At 38.2% G+C, this 16,584-nt stretch overlaps 1 protein-coding gene across 1 annotated transcript; it reads right to left on the bottom strand.

Annotated features, from left to right (window-relative positions):
- Window positions 1-1,608: 1,608 nt before the first annotated feature.
- Window positions 1,609-10,766, bottom strand: layna (layilin a). The gene is made up of 8 exons (XM_041801816.1): window positions 10,610-10,766; window positions 10,468-10,488; window positions 8,801-9,098; window positions 6,413-6,570; window positions 6,281-6,325; window positions 6,107-6,169; window positions 5,907-6,003; window positions 1,609-3,907 (listed from the first exon to the last, which is right to left on the bottom strand). The coding sequence occupies exons 1-8, from the start codon at window positions 10,683-10,685 to the stop codon at window positions 3,193-3,195; spliced, it is 1,473 nt and encodes a 490-aa protein (XP_041657750.1). The 5' UTR covers window positions 10,686-10,766; the 3' UTR covers window positions 1,609-3,192.
- Between the last annotated feature and the right edge of the window lie 5,818 nt (window positions 10,767-16,584).

The raw sequence follows: 16,584 nt of genomic DNA, 5'->3' as shown, positions 1-16,584 counted from the left end.
AGTACTCCATCTTCCTCCCACTACCAAAGACATGCTCGTTAGGTTAATTGGTAACTCTAAATTGGCCGTAGGTGTGAGTATGAGAGTGTCTGCTTGTCTGTCTTTATATGTCAGTCTCGTCATTGACTAGCGGCCAGTCCAGGGTGTACCCCATCTCTTGCCCAAAGACAGCTTGGATAGGCTCCAACTCCCCGCAACCCCCAACAGGATAAGCGATGCATAAAATGGATAGATGGATATATGAAAGGAAAAAATAAGATGAGAAATTACTTTTTCAATGGCCTTACCTCCACAACACTCATGTCTCACCTGTCTGTGAAGCTTATCTGGCTATATATGCAAATGGAAACATGTTTTATGGCAGTGTCGGTTGGTTTATCAGCTTGCTTAAAGGTACAGGGGAACTATGTAGTCTTCAGTGCAAGTCAGGGGATTAAGGGGAACGAGTTCTCCATGGATTTAGCATTGCTGAACTGGATCAGAATTAGTGCAGCAAACCAAACAACTTCCAGGTGCCTGTGTTACCCACAATATAGCTTAATAGACAACAGTTATATCCAAATTTATTATGCTAGGAACTGCTAAAGTAGCGACAGGAACAGGTCTGTAAAACCCACTTTATCATAAGATCTATTTTTGGGCTTTTTGTGCCTTTATAGATAGAGGAGGACAGTGGATAGAATCAGAGATGTGGATGAGAAAGAGACATGCATGAAAAGAGCCACAACCTAATGGGTCACAACCTAACCACTCGACCATCTGTGCCCCAAAACCACTACTTTTTAAATGTAAATCTACAGACTTTATCTGGTTCAATATCAGATTTCTCACAACTCCCCTTGGGTTGTAATGGCTTTCAACAAACTTTTTTAAACACATTGTGGCCAACTCCTGTAACTCCAAACAAACTTTAAAGTGAAAATTGATTGATGCGCTACTTGCCATCTAATCTCTAGGTGAGCCCATTACTGAACAACCCACGTGGTTTTGATTTAATATGTGATTATTTTTTAAGTTCGTCATCTTATGTATTTTTCAACAAAAAGCAATACATCATATTATAGGCAGCACAATATTTGGTAGACTAAACTAAGGCTGAGCAATTCTGGAAAAAAAAAAAATATATATATATATATATATATATATACAGTGCTTAACAAATTTATTAGACCACCACCCAAAGTAAGGTTTATGCCACAGCTGCCCTAAATTAACAGCATTGGTAATTACCAAAATCATTTTTAATGTTTCTGCAATGGTTAATACACCAATATGTAAAAGCTCTTTAACCCAAATCATATTTTTAATGCTAAAATATAATTATTATTGTTATCCATGAATTTTCAAATTTACTTATTTAAAAAAAAAAAAAAAACTAAAAAATAGTAAAGCACATTATTATTTCTTGATTAATATGTCAAATTATAGTTATTTACTTTATTCCTTAACAGAAAAATTCGTTTTAGTGGTTGAATGTTATGCTTTATTGATTTCTGACTTCTCAGAGAAGCCCAGTGAGCTGGCTCAAATTTGGGTATAAAAAGGTGAATTCAGTTTGAAATCCCTCATTCCTGTTCAAAATGGTAAAACGTGGAGAACTCACTGAAAATAAAGAGTCCGCATTAAAGCACTTCATGATGCTGGATGGTCTCTGAGACAAAAATGATAGGTGGTCTAATAAATTTGTTAAGCACTGTATATTATATTTTCGATAATTTTGAGTCACTGCAAATTTGATATGAAATGTTTTATTGAAGGGAGTGATGACTTTGTCTTTCGTTTTAATAAGACAAACATTTACAAAAATAAGGAAAGTTGGATGTCTTACAAACTGTTTTTAAAAATCTTGACACTTGAATGCTTGTATGATTTGTAGAGCATAACATATCTGCCTAAAAAAAGTATTAAACTGGTATTTTGATACATTTTTAGAAGAAATGTTGCTTCTTTTTCTTCCATAGGCTATATTGGGATTCAGTCTAAATTTTGATTGAATTGCCCAGCCCTAGTGGAGCCCTAAGCCGACATGCATCACTACATTTAATTGCCTTATTTTCCTGACATAAATAGTGCTTTAAAATCCAGAATACAAGTTGCATCAGTATATACGATGCAGTCTGTTTTGGGGGTCTCTCATAGGTAAAAAAGGTTTTAACTTCCTTCCTACATGGCAATTCCTGCTGTATTCATCAAAGTCTATAACATACTGTGTAGCCACTCTTTGTCTTTGAGGATTTCTTTTGATAAAACCAGAGCTCCACAAAGTTTATTTACTTTCTTTTAATACAGGTTTATGACCTGATGGGGGAGAGATGTTAAAAAGTGGCCTTTTCTGCATCACTATGGATTCCAACATGGTTTGAGTTGTGAAGCAGCCATTTGCAATACTATGACTAAAGGAGAATTCTTAGTTATGTGTATTGAGTAGTGGTGGTAGATGAACGTTAAGTAATAAGAGGCCTATCTCATCCTTTTATACTGTTTTATTCATACTTTGTAGATAAAAAGTTGGAAATAAAAGTGTCTTATACACTAGATTTTACTGTAATTCTCTTTGTATTTCCTTTGTCAACTCAACTGATTTATTTTGCATACTTAAATAATGCTTGTTTCCTGTGCTAACACGTACATTTTAGTTGTTTCTCCAAATCATCTCTGGATAACAAACCAGCACTTTAATCCAGAGACAACCACCAGGGTAAACAAATGTGCAGATACAAGTCCACTTAGAGCGCCAGTATGAGAAAATTTAGGAGCCACAAATCATTGTGAGCAATTTCTCGTCAGACGAACTGACATTTAAACCAAAAAACATGCAGTTTTTTTTTTTTTTTTTTTTTTTTGCCTTTCTTTCATCAGCTGCACATACATTGTCATTCAGCATTTAATGTCAGATAAACAGAGTTTGTTATGTCATGAATTTTGACAGACAGGTAGACTTGGGTGTTGTCTGCATATAACTGGTTATGTATGTTATGTGATTGTATGAAAACATCCAGAAGTATGAAAATGAGAGGGGATAGACAATACAATCTAGCCTCATTCAGCAATTTCTTTTCATATATAAGGATGAATTTGAAAAAAAAGAAAAAAATTGCAGGTCTATGATAAGTAATCAGGCATGTCTAATAAGTAAGTCAACATGTGCAAGGCAGGAAAGGGGAGCTGTGTTACATGGAGTTATACACAGCATCAATAGTTTTCTCTACTGTTGATCCACTCTTGTTCGTTAAAGTATCTCCTTCCACCATCAAGATTCAGACCATTTCTGTAGAGATCTAGATTAGCTTGGTAGGACTTTCGGTTTCCATAGGTCCCGAGGCTAGTTTGGTAGGTGTCCTCTTTACCATTGCTGGTGTAAGTCTGATAGAGGTCAGCCTTTACTGTGTGGCTTCCAGGCCTCAGTTTAGAGTCATAGAGGTCACTTCCCGCTCTGATGCTGCCATCATACAGTCCATGGTCTCTGTAGACACTGCTACCATAATGCTCACTCTTCGTTGTGCGACGACCTAAACTCCTGTCATAAAACTCTCTTTGCCCGGTACAGCCCAAACCCCCATCCTTCAGATCCCTCTTCCCGGAGCGGCCCAGGCTGGTGTCGTAGAAGTCACGGGTGCCTCGACGGCCCAGGCTGAGGTCATTGAGGTCAAAGTTGAGGAAGCAGCTTTCTGTGCTGGCGAGCGTCACAAAGCCACTCTCTGTGTCCCGACCCCCCAGGTTGTCATAGTCACCTGTGGGCGTGTCAGGGGAGGAGCAGAGAAAGGAGGTGTTTTTGGTGTTTGGGCGAGCTGCAACCAGGTCATCATCCTTCTGGGAGCGAATCACGTTGTACACATCAGTTGGAGTCGTACTGCTTCCGAGGCCTAGGTCTGTCTGGCATATTTCTGATTTCTGCTCTTTCCTCCTCCTGTAAAAAATAAAAACAATAACATGAATTGGATTATACTGTTGAAGTTTGGAGTATGTGTTAGATTGGAGAATTTCGTTATTATTCCATGGTGCCCTAAAGTTTCATTTTTATGCAGTTCATGAATGACCCAGGCTCACACTGGAAAATAAGTTCCGTCTTTACTATAAACATTGGCATTGTCTTCCTGCTGAAGAAAGTCCCAAACAAATACACTATTCTTTTATTTTTGGGTTATATTTCATAAAAACTACAGAGCCCAGCTGTCTAAGGAAGTTAGAAGCCCTTTGGAAGTATAACCCAACATGCTGACTTTGGGTCCCCATCATTGTTAGTTTAGGCCATATAATGGGACTAGTTAAAATGAAAATATTGAGTAACACCAGTCAGAAGCACAAAATTATCACCAAATATTTCTTACTTAAAAAACTGTTTAAGATTTTTTTTAACCTAGTGGCAATCACTATTGTTAAAAATACATGAAGCCAATGGTTAAGTGCCAAAAACTGAAGTTCCATGAGAGTCCACTTGAGGCTTGCTCCAAAAATCAAGAACTCTTCATTAGGTTCCATATTTAAACAAGCATTTTGATAGCAGGGCCAAATTTGCCCAAAGTCTGGGACAAGGTGGGCCTCAGAGGCCTTTTTCGTCATTCATTAAAACTGTATCAAGGGTGGTTTTAAAACTCGATACATCAGTGTGAATCATATTAGGGTCGAAAGTAGCGCACAAGTTTGCATAACCAGGGAATGGCTGAGTCGATCGACAGGTGGATGTTTCATCGCCAGTTGCCAAGAGGTTTATGACATGCCTCAGATCAGGGGTGGGCAACTGGCGGTATAAGGCCCGCATGCAGCCCCCCTCCTCACTTTCTGTGTCTAGTCAGTTTCAAATTCTAACAAATGTTGACCGTGGAATAACGGTATTAACAATGAGTTGCCAAAACACAAAATCAAAACACATATAAATACATGAATAAACAACATTATTCTATAATAATCTTTGATTACAGTTATGTTTTGTGCTTCAAGACAAGGGTGGATTTAGATTTATGTTTTTTTCCTGTTAAACTATTGTTATGCATTACAAATGCATTAAAAATGTGAATAGAATATAGGCTTACTTTAATTAACCATGAATATGTTAATTGTGTTTTTAAAAAAAAAGGCCCTGAGTCGGATTTATTTAATTTAATCATAACAACTGAGTTGACAAAGCACACTATATGGACAAAAGTATTTGGCCACACCTGTTAATTATTGAATTCAGGTGTTTCAATTGGACCTGTTACTACAGGTGTATAAAATCCAGCACCTAGCCATGCAGTCTCAATGAGCAAACATTTGTGATACAGAATAGGTGGTTCTGAAGAGCTCAGTGACTGTGATGGATGCCATCTTTGCAATATTAAAGTACACATATTTAAATGAATTATCATTACAGTCATTACAGAGTTGGTGGCTGAATACTTTTGTCCATATAGAGTATTTTGGTATAATAGGCTATGTTCCGATGAAAGTTATACATTTCTTTTTTTCACTGAATTACAATTAATTGTCCAACTGAGATTTATCTATCCGAGTTTTTTTTTAAATCAGTTTGGATTACTGGCAGTGACACTAAAGTCAGTGTGGCCCTCTGGTAACCAAAGTTGCCCACCCCTGTTCTAGACCTATTGAAAGTTTGGTACAGTCATCATTTCAACAGAGTAACCCCATCATTCAGCTTCATATTGCCTAATGTTTATTGACTACCATGTTTTATACAGACCATGGCTGTATAGGGTAAGATCAGACTTCCCCTTGATGTCTGTAGCTTATTGACTGATAAGAGAAAACTTATAGGAGATAAAAGTTTAGTTTTATTAAGGTTAAATTAACTCAATGATTTATTTTCAGGACATCAAATCTGGCAAAAAGGAATGGTTGAATTGACTGAAACATTTCATGTCTTATTATCCAGTATTTGCATGTCTTTTGGATGGAAGGTGGATCCTCACCGTCTGACGAGCAGTTTGAAGCAGCAGACTCCGATCACCGTCAGTAAGAGCAGTATGAGGGGGATGGTGGGAATGATTATGTAAACCAGATTCACAGCTGGAAATTAAACATAGTGGAAAAAAACAGATTCATTTATTTAAAGTTGTGTTAGCATTTGAATGTCACAGCATGAACGTTTGACTCTTTGTGGTCACATTACCTGTATCTGTATTTTTCTTGTCATCATTTGGATTCCATGGCAACACTGATGATGGAAAGACATCTGAAATGATGAATGTCAGCTTGATGTTAACCCAACAACCTTTAAAATACAGGAACATTTACAAAAGGAAGCATTGACTGTTTTAATTGTCATAAATAGGTGTTTCATTACTTTTCTGAGTGTAGTTGGGAGAAGGGGAAGGGTCCTGAGGCTTCTCTGTGGAAAGAATATTTCATAATCAACTATTTTTATTCCTCATTGTTTTTATGATATGGAGATATGAAAAGCCTGTGTATGCAGTACCTCCAGTGTATTTGCAGATAAAGTTATTTTTGGTTTCACAGTTGTCATCGTTCCACTGGAACATGTAGAGACCCCCAAGCCCAGGAGGAGCTGACGGCTGATGATACATCACCACACACACCTCATAACCACAAGATGGCTCATCCCAGTGCCAGTTCCTACAGCAAACACATTATCAATGAACAGACAGCTTAACACAGCCTGAAACATCATTTAAAAATAATTACCAGTATAAAGAATTCAGACTCTTTCTCTGAAAATCATGTGTAGTCACATTTTGAGTAGTATTACTGCTTTCTATTTGTTATTTAGAAGACTTGGATGTTTTAGTCTGTTTTACTTAAGGCAGCTGCTTTTAAAATAACTTTGATGAACAAGATACACTAGATATATATTCTTAATGTCACTTTTTTGTTACACCACACAAATTTACACTATTTTTATTTTGTATTTAGTTGCTGATGTGCAATAGATAGCTCGTCCTTAATCAGTATTCCTGACTATCATTACACCACAAAACTAAAAGACACCCCAAATAACTCAGCGAAAAGGTTATTGAAAAGTACAAGTCAGGGGATGGATAGAGAAAATTTTCCAAGACACTGAACATCCTCCAGAGTCCAGTTAAATCCATCATCAAGAAATGTAAAGAATACGGCACATGTGTAAATCTGCCTAGATCAGGCCGTCCTCACAAACTGAGTGACCGTGCAAGAAGGAGACTAGTGAGAGAGGCCACCAGGACAGCTAAGAGTACTCTGGAGTTACAAGCTTCAGCAGTCGAGGAATGACTCTGCATACAACTGTTGCTCGGGTTCTTTACAAGTCAAAGCTTTATAGAAGAAAGACAAAATGAAAGCCACTGTTGAAGAAAACTCTAAAAACTCTAAACTCTAAAAAAATACTAAATCTTTCACCAAAAGGCAGGAGATTCCATAGTCAAGAGGAAAAAAACTCTTTGGTCTGATGAGACCAAAATGGTGCTTTTTGGCCATCAGATAAGACACTATGTTTGGGCGGACACAAAACATTGCACATCACCACAAACACATCATCCCCAATGTGCAGCATGGTTGTGGCAGCATCATGCTGTGGGGATGCTTTATGGCAGCTGGATCTGGAAACTTGTAAAAGTAAAGGGTTAAATGAATGCGGCAAAATATATGAAAATCCTGGTGGACAATCTTATCCAGTCTGCAAGAGAACTACGGCTTGGAGGAGATTTACTTTTTAATAAGACAATGACCTGAAGTATCCATCGAAAGCTACACAAATGGTCTAAAGGCGAATGTTCTAGAGTGGCTGAGTCAAAGCCCAGACCTCAGTCCAGTAAAGAATGTGGGGTTGGACTTGAAAAGAGCTGTTCATGCCCGATCCCCGTGCAACCTGACAGAAACTGAGTGAGACCTGGTCCCACAGACTGAGTGCTGCGATGGCAGCCAAAGGTGCATCTACTAAATACTTGCTTGAAGGGGCTGAATATTTGAAAATGTGGGAGCCTTTTTCAAAACATTATGTTATACCATTAATTGTTAAATACTAAAAAATGCTCCCATATGATAAATTATCTAATCTTTGAAACTCAAGCTTTAAATCAATGAAGTCCAGATGAAATCTAATTTACTGGTTGTAATGACTGTAAGATTTATCATCTTGAAACGCCTTCAAAAAAAGATTTTGTCTTAAGAAATCAAGATTTATAGCCGGCCTCTTAAAAGACTTTTTGGCACTGAAACTCAGATGTTAAATAAGGATAACCTTACAAAGCAGATGGATACGGATGTTTCTGTGTTTCTCACTGGCGAATCCATCTTGCAAAGCTCCTGTCTGAACCATTTGGTTCCAGTTAGTAAGTGACAGGACCAATCAGCGGCGAGGGGCAGTACTTTTAGGCGTGGAGTTGTGACGTAAGTGCAATTATGGTGGAAGAGCTTAGCGTGAATGCTGCTAAATCGTCAGCTTTATCAGAACTTGACAAGGTTTCTTTGTTAAAAGAAGAACAAAGAACAGCAGTCAGATGTTTTCTTTTCAAGAAACGACAGAAGTCGTGTACTGACATGTCTACAGTTGCCATGGTTCGTGTTTTTCCTCTGTAGCTGCGCACGCACGCATCGCGGCCGCGTCACATGTTTTGTTGCTCCGATTGACCATAAAGATGTGACAGAGCTTTCATCCAATCACACGCCGAGTTTTTATCAAATACTCTGCCCTTTCCCAAACACTTAGTATTGAAGGTTTTCCATCTGGCGTGTCAGGTTAATATAAGGATATTACACAAAATACCAGACCTCCAATCAACCATTTACTAAACTGCTTTTAAAGTTTCTTGATGATACAATTTCTTCTCATCCTGTCTTAACTTCTTCACCCTCTGAACCCCCCTCCTACCTAAAAGTTGACTTGCTGCCGTCGAGCCAATAGTACTGTGAGGAACAGTCCGAGCTGCTGTCTTCATTTCCATGGTTACGGCGGAGCCCTATCCAGAAGTCTCCATCTGTTGGTCGGAGTTCAGTGATGAGCTGCTCTATGATCTTCTGTTCAGACTCCGACTCCACGCTCAGCAGCTGTCCTCCGTCCCGTTTGCAAGCCAGCTCTGCTTCCACAAAGTTCAGCCTCCGCCGGAGCTCAGAGAAATACGCCAGCTTGTAACACGGCTTTCCTTTCCCGGCCTTACACACACGTTGACCTGCATATTGGATACAGCAATTTATACAAATGCCAAATAGAGTTTTTTTTAGATGTCTCTAGTAGTCACAATTTTACGAACTACATCTTTAATCAATTTCCACCCTGAACATGAGAAAGGTTCACTAAACAGTGAACACAAACCAAAATTTGCCCAACTGTTAAAAAGGCAAAATGAACAAAATATTCCTACGCTCTCTGGTCTCGCTCTCATTAATTGGTGTGTGTGCTCCGTCAAAGGCACTTCAACATAGAATATCAAGTGTGTTTGATTCAATGCAATTTGGAGCAGTAAAACATTCATGTTGACACCAAACACAAGGATAATTCAGACAAGTAATCATTTGCGACAAGGCTCCACTCAGGATACGCCCCCATGATCGCCAGGGAAGGCAAATCTTGCCTCAAATAGGGCTTACAGTCCTGTGGTGTGTGGCCAGCCTTAAAGGGACTTTAATGGATGTCTGTGTTTGTACAGGCCTGTGAACCTGTCATCAGTCCACAGGTCAGGATGTAAAAGAAAACTTTGAGGGACCAGGAGACATTGCTGTCTCTCCTCTCTGTCTGACTTGATCAAACTTATTTGCTGACTGGTAAATTAAACAGTTAGCAAGGATATTGGCTGAGAGAGGAGAGGCACACAGCAAAAGAGGCACTTCTTCTAAACCAAACACAGTCCAGACTCTTTCTTTGTGTTTTTTTTTAGCGGTGTTGGTGCGATTCTTACTGCTACAGAGTGTAAATGCTGTAAAACAATTGGAAAAAAAAATCACTTCTGTATTCAGCAACAGGACACCAGCAGTCTCATTTGATCAGCAGTCTCTCTCAATACACATGTATGTATTTTTTTCAAAATGTCAGGATTCTATAGAAATTCAAAATTACAGATATCGTATTGTTAATGTCTTGCAATCTCAATTATTTATTTTTCTCTTTCTCACTTGTGTTTTGCAAGAACTCGGTAGAAAGGGTTTAATTTTATTCCTTCTCTCCCTTTTCACTCTGCATCTGGGTGATATACAAAAACACAACATTAATTACCTTATATGCTGATGACACTCGACTACCTACTAATCAAAGCCTAATGTTACGGGTGAATTAAAAGTCACCCCAATTATTCCCAGTTTAAAGATCTTTAACAACTAAAACTAAATATCAATGTGAAGAACTAATCCAATCATACTTTCTCATCTCCAGAGTACATCGTTTCTTCAAGTCTCGCCACAGCTTTGAAATTGTAGATAATGCTGCATCTCTGCTCTTCACTGGATCTAAATAATGCTTCTTATTACTCCTTTTCAGCTTCTCAACACTGTCCATGCACATCTTATAGAATCAACTTTAAAATGCTTCTTCGTTGTGCTACCTACCTCTGGCCTCAAATATATCCGCTTGGAGAGCCGAATAGCCAGCATTGAGTCAGAAGTTGTCGGCCAAGGAAAAAGAAGAAGACATAAATTAACATTTACAGTGAGCAGTCTTGACTTTATCTTGTATTTTTGTGCAGCTTACCTGTGATGAGGCTTGTGGCTTCAGAAGGACCAAAATACAAAATCAGCAGGTGGCAGAAAAGTATGAGCAGGTCCATCTTAGTCAGCTGTGGTCTGTTCACTCCCAACTCTTGTGTTTTGGTTCAGTCTTTTTCATCACGCTTTCCCCTCATCTTAGCATCAGAGACACCAAATAAACTCCACCTGAACCAAATAAAGGCAGCCTGCGGCTTAGGAAGGAAGAAAATGTTCCAAAAAGTTCAAAATAAAGAGAAAACAAGCAAAGAAGTGTTTAAGTGGTAGTCTCCTGTTTCAATCTGAAACGGAGAATATGTGGGGCAGGAGGAGGAGTAGGAAGAGGAGGAGAAGAGAAGGCTGTGTGTTTGGGAGGGGGCTGTAATCTGTTAAGAGCAGTCTTAATGATTGGAGAAGAGGCTGCATCGATCGCAAGACATCTAATCATGCAAGTGCTTCTCATCGTAAACGCTGACAAGAGGCAGATTTCACTCCTTCCTTTATTGCTTAAGGTTTCAGTATTATCATTACAAAAGTGTTACATGAAAATGATCTCCTATAACTCAATTAAGGATTTCTTCAAATGTTCTCTCAGAGATTGCGGCATTCATAGCTTACTGTGTTTTGAGACAACGCAAGACAACAAGTCAACAGCTAAAGTCTCCAAGAGAGGGGGATTTGGTATAGCCCGCTTTTTTACTGACGCTCCTGTGAGAAACTTCTGGTTTGTGTTAATAATGGCACCAACATTTACACTGCTGAGTTTGTTCTGCATTTTTAGGAAGTGTCTCATCTTTTTAACAGACACATACGTATCATTCATGTCAAATACATACAGTAGGCCCTACACAGAAAATCTACTTGACTAAAATCAAACAGCCCATTGGTGTGCTTGTTCTTCAGTAAATGTTCTCAGTCTAAAAGGAGTCAGCATGCTTATTACAAAATATTCTCAAATAGCACAAATTACCTTGAAAAATTGACATATATTCACCTTATGTTGCCCTGCCTCTCAACCACTGTAATTTACTTTAAACCTCTGCTCTAGTGTTGTTTCCTCCAGTTATTGTGACATCTTCTCACAAAACTAATATTCATTGAATTACATATATATATTTATATAAATACTTCATCCACCTTATTCTTAGGGGGGTCTACTGTAGCTATGAATGTGGGTGGAACTTCCTGTACAATAACGATAAAAACATGTTTCTTCCAATGACTTTCTAAAGTGACTAAAGATAAACACAGTGTGAAAACACTTCTAGTTTTTAGTTTTCAAAGTAAAAGCTCACCTTATCATTTCTTTGTAGAAACTACCTTCGTTTGCACATATTGCTTTTTTTTTTTTTTTTTGAAAAGCAACTGACACACTTCCACTATACCGGGGCCCAAACTAGGGCATGGAGGGCAAATGAGGCCTGTGGTCCAAATTTGATTGGCCTGCAGCAGACTCTACAAAAAACAAGAAATATGGCCCACATTTGAACATGAAGCTTATGCCGAACTGTGCTGTTTTAATACGCTGTTCCACCACGCTAATTCTGTAAAAACAAAAAAAAAAAACATCTTGACAAGAAGAATTTATTGATGTGTTTGTTTATGATTAAACTGAAACAACACTGTGGTAAACACATCAGCAATCAAAATAAAAAAAACAATATCTTGCCAAAAGCAGCAATAATATTTATGAATAATGCTCATGACTTGGATTTGTCTTTGTAACTGAGAGAGAAAGTGACAAAGCTAGAAAACAACTGGACTTTGTTGAAACACGCCCACAGGGAAACATATTTGGGTTTGATGATACACCTAGTCCACGATCCCTGATTAAAGTAAGACCTCTTTAAAGCACTTCTCCCTGCTCATATTGAACAAGATAACACAGTAGATGTGTCTCATGTTAGAAATGACTGTTTATTTAATGTTATTTATCGGTTGTAGTTGGCGGTGCTGCCTAAGCATGTTTAAATATGTATCTGTCTCCATACAGGCAAACGGTGTGATGCTTTGTTAAAGCTTAAATAAAATGTGCACACTAAAACTTTGTAAATAAGTCAAAAGGCACAGCTTTAATACTCCCCTTATTGTCTTGTTGGCCTATCACCACACATATGCACCGGTGTGCAGAGATGCTGAGCTCATACACAGTTATTTGGTGGAAAAAAAAACTTTCCATGACACTGCCATTTGGCAGTGCTACTCCAAAGTCACTTTTAAATGTCAGTGCTGTTGTTGAAATTGCTGTATTGACCATGTGCACCAGAATTTTTTCTTTTGCTTTTCATTTTAATATTAAAACAAGCACTGCTGGGTACAGAGTGGAAGTGGTAATACTGAGACCGACCTACTGAGACCTACCACAAATGATCTTGGAAGACATGGTGTTTCATCAGCTAAGGCAGTGGCCATGTTGTTGAAAGGTGGACTGATGAACAAAATGATTGTATATTTGGGTTTGCAGAAAAATTAATCCCCATCTCCATATATATACAGTGCTTAATAAATTTATTAGACCACCACCCAAAGTAAGGGTTATGCCACAGCTGCCCTAAATTAACAGCATTGGTAAAAACTGGTAAAACCCAAATCATTTTTTTATGTTTCTGCAATGGTTAATACACCCAGGTGTAGAAGCTCTTTACCCCAAATGATATTTTTAATGCTAAAATATAATTATTATTGTTATCCAGGAATTTTCACATTTACTGATTTACAAAAAAAAAACCCTGAAAAAATAGGAAAGCACATTATCATTTCTTGATTAATGTTTCAAATTATAGTTATTTATTTGCATTCCTGAACAGAAAAATGAGTTTTAGAGGTTGAATGTTATGCTTGATTAATTTTTGACTTCTCAGAGAAGCCCAGGATACCCAGGAGCCCAGGTGAATTCAGTTTGAAATCCCTCATTCCTGTTCAAAATGGTAAAACGTGGAGAGCTCACTGAAAATGAAGGAGTCCGCATTAAAGCACTTCATGACGCTGGATGGTCTCTGAGACAAATATGACAGTTGGTCTTATAAATTTGTTAAGTGCTGTATATATAAAAAGTTTTATCCCAGTTAAATTGTGACTAAGTCAGCAGCACAAGTGCCTTAGTCTTGCTTTATATAATTAGTGAGAGCCTTTTTGATGTTTTTTATTAGTCTTTCTAAACTAAGCTAGTGATCAACACAGACACACATATCCATCTTCCTACTCACTCTGAAACACAGTGTAGCAAAACCAGATCATTTTCATTAGAATAAATACAGAAAAATATCCCACTTTATTGTCAAACTCCTCTTGGATTCATACCAAATTATCTTGAGTAATTTTTAGACATGCCAGCTAATGAACGGGGGACAGACTAATCTGAATAAAACCCTCCATATAATTTAATATTCAAGTGATAGGATCAGCAGTTGCCATGAATGCATGTGAGCCTGACCCTCTTTTCTGAGCTCAAATGGGGGAAAAGTGTATGTATGCAGTTCTTAATGGTAGTAATTTCTAAAATGGCCCATAAGGTTGATTTAAGGCCAGTAAAGAGACAGATCAGCCAGAGTTTAAACAGCAGGATGCTTCATCAGGAATATGCTGAGAGTACCAGCCTTGAATAGGAAGCGAGGGTGGGGGTAGGGGTGGGGCTGCTCAGAATATACTGTCTGTATTCATGCAGCTCTATCCAAACAGTGCTAATCAGTTTAGGTGAAACAGATTGATTTCAGTCAGAGGCTTTGTTTAAACTGAAGAGGGGATATGTGATGTTTGCATTAGCAGACGGTACTTTAAGAAACAAAAGATCAGACAGAGATGTAACTGAGTCTTCCTGTGGGATTTAATGAGGAATGGTCTTCGGTTTAAATTTCCTTCTTGTTTACAGCATCGAAGACCAAGAGAGGGTTTCATTCAATTAAGCTGCTCCCTCCTCTCAAACAGTCTGTCATCCTCCGCCTCTGCCTCCTCCTCTCATCCCACTGGCCTCCTCCCTCTCGCTCTCTCATTTAGTTAAACCAGATGGATGTTCCCATGGGAGGCCAGTACATCACTGACCAAATGCACAACCTCACATACGAGGTAGGTGTTTCACCACGTCAGATAGACCTCACACTGATGTTGAAAATTCTCCACTGTTCTTTGATACTTGGATATTTAACCAATACGCTGTAAAGAAAATTGCAAGGGGCCCATTTCCTCTGAGGTGATGCCTGACAGTGTAATGGTCAACAGATCATAGTTAGACAGTAAAATGACATAATGTGAGGCCATAAACCTGCTCTGACTACCACAAATCATTTGTAATTCAATGGCCTTGTTTGTTTGTGGGCTGCAGTCGAAGCAATGAATGACAAACTCAGTTTACCTCCATGGTAAAGTAAGAAAGAGGGAGGAAAAACTTAATTACAAACCAAAAAAAAAAAAAGACAACTTTCTGCTACATTCAGTTTGAATGCTCTCAGTTGGCCTGCTGCCAGGCTGAGTGTCCGCATTGCGTAGGCTTGCACTCTGGAAATGGGCCCTGAGTCACTGACCCAGAGGGGAGCTGGACGGCTCCATCAGCAGACTTGAACCGTAAAAGAGTTTTGATGAAACCTTTTAAGTGCTGCAGTCATTCTTTTGCTCATTTCCTCTTTTGAGCAGCTTTGAAAAAGAAACAGAAAGGAAATTGTGTAATAAATTCAGATTTGAAAAATTAGTGTAATATGAATTCTGTTAACTGAAATTAAATCGAGACTAACTGATAAACAATGGGCTCTTTTCCTTTGACGTAGCAATTTTCAACTTGCAATATAGATATTGCAGAATCTTTTCAACAGGAAAATGCTATTCAAACTCATTGTGTTTGCTGATGAACTATTTCTGTAGATTTCAAGACTGCCTGACTGTAGACCGTACATCTCTGACAGCCACTCTCACTTACCGTTTATCTGAGAGTAGGTCGAAATTAAGAACAGAAGTGCTATAATGTGCCAGTGCAACGTTTTTCCAGTTTTAGATTTTTTATTTTTGAATGCAGCTTTATTCATAAACAAAGTCTGGCAGTTACATTCATGAAATCACTACATTGCAAACATTATAGACAAGCAACATTTCATAAGTAAAACAGAAAAAGGTCTGAGGTCTAATTCAGGTAAAATAATGTATAGACTAGTTTTAGAAGTATGAACAGTGCTTGCTTGGGCTTTGTTTGCTTTAGCTAAAGCCAACACAGCTACTAGCTATGTTGTTCACATCACTACATAAGCCAGTGTAGCTAAGGATCGAGGATATCTTTATTATCCACAAAGGGCAAATAGCTTCACAGCCAGCTGTACCATACAAGTGGTAAAAAATTTCAATCAGGTGAAAATTTGCCTGTGTGTTTTGAAAGGGCAGGACCTTTCAAAACCTCAGAAGGTGATTGGACAAAGATTTTGTCATACTCACTATGGGCCAATCAGAGCAACAAAACACAGACACAGTGTCTGCTTATGTGTGCCACTTTTTAACCCCTTTTCAAAAATGTGACCACTAATTTTGCAATATTTGTGCCACTCTTAACCTATTTTTGATACTTTTGTCCCTTTTACCAATGTTTGCCACTTCTCTGCCCATTTTTCCACTCTTTTCCACCCATTTTTGACCCCCTTGCCACTTTTAACTCATTTTTACACCATTTTCATCTATTCTTTTACAACTATTACTATTTTATACTGCTTAATCAGGCCACTTTTTTGTAAAATGTTTGCCCCTTCTAACCCTTTTTCCCACTATTTGTGCCACTATTAATCCTTCTTTTTTTACTGTCTCTTATAATCTATGTTTAATACTTTTTGCCCCTTTAAACCAATTGCTGTCACTTTTGACCCATTTTTCCCAATCTTTGACCCCTTTTCACTTCTTTATCCAGCAATTTTGGAAAATTTTATGACTTTTAACTGATTTTTGCCAATTTACGCCTGTCTTCACTACTTTTACCAGCCCTTTTTGACCTGTTACACCTCTATCAACTGATCT

The sequence above is a fragment of the Cheilinus undulatus genome, linkage group 12, assembly GCF_018320785.1.
Source record: "Cheilinus undulatus linkage group 12, ASM1832078v1, whole genome shotgun sequence".
NCBI lineage: Eukaryota > Metazoa > Chordata > Actinopteri > Labriformes > Labridae > Cheilinus > Cheilinus undulatus.
The sequence above is the reverse complement of the archived record's forward strand: the minus strand, read 5'-3'. Positions and strand labels throughout refer to the sequence as shown.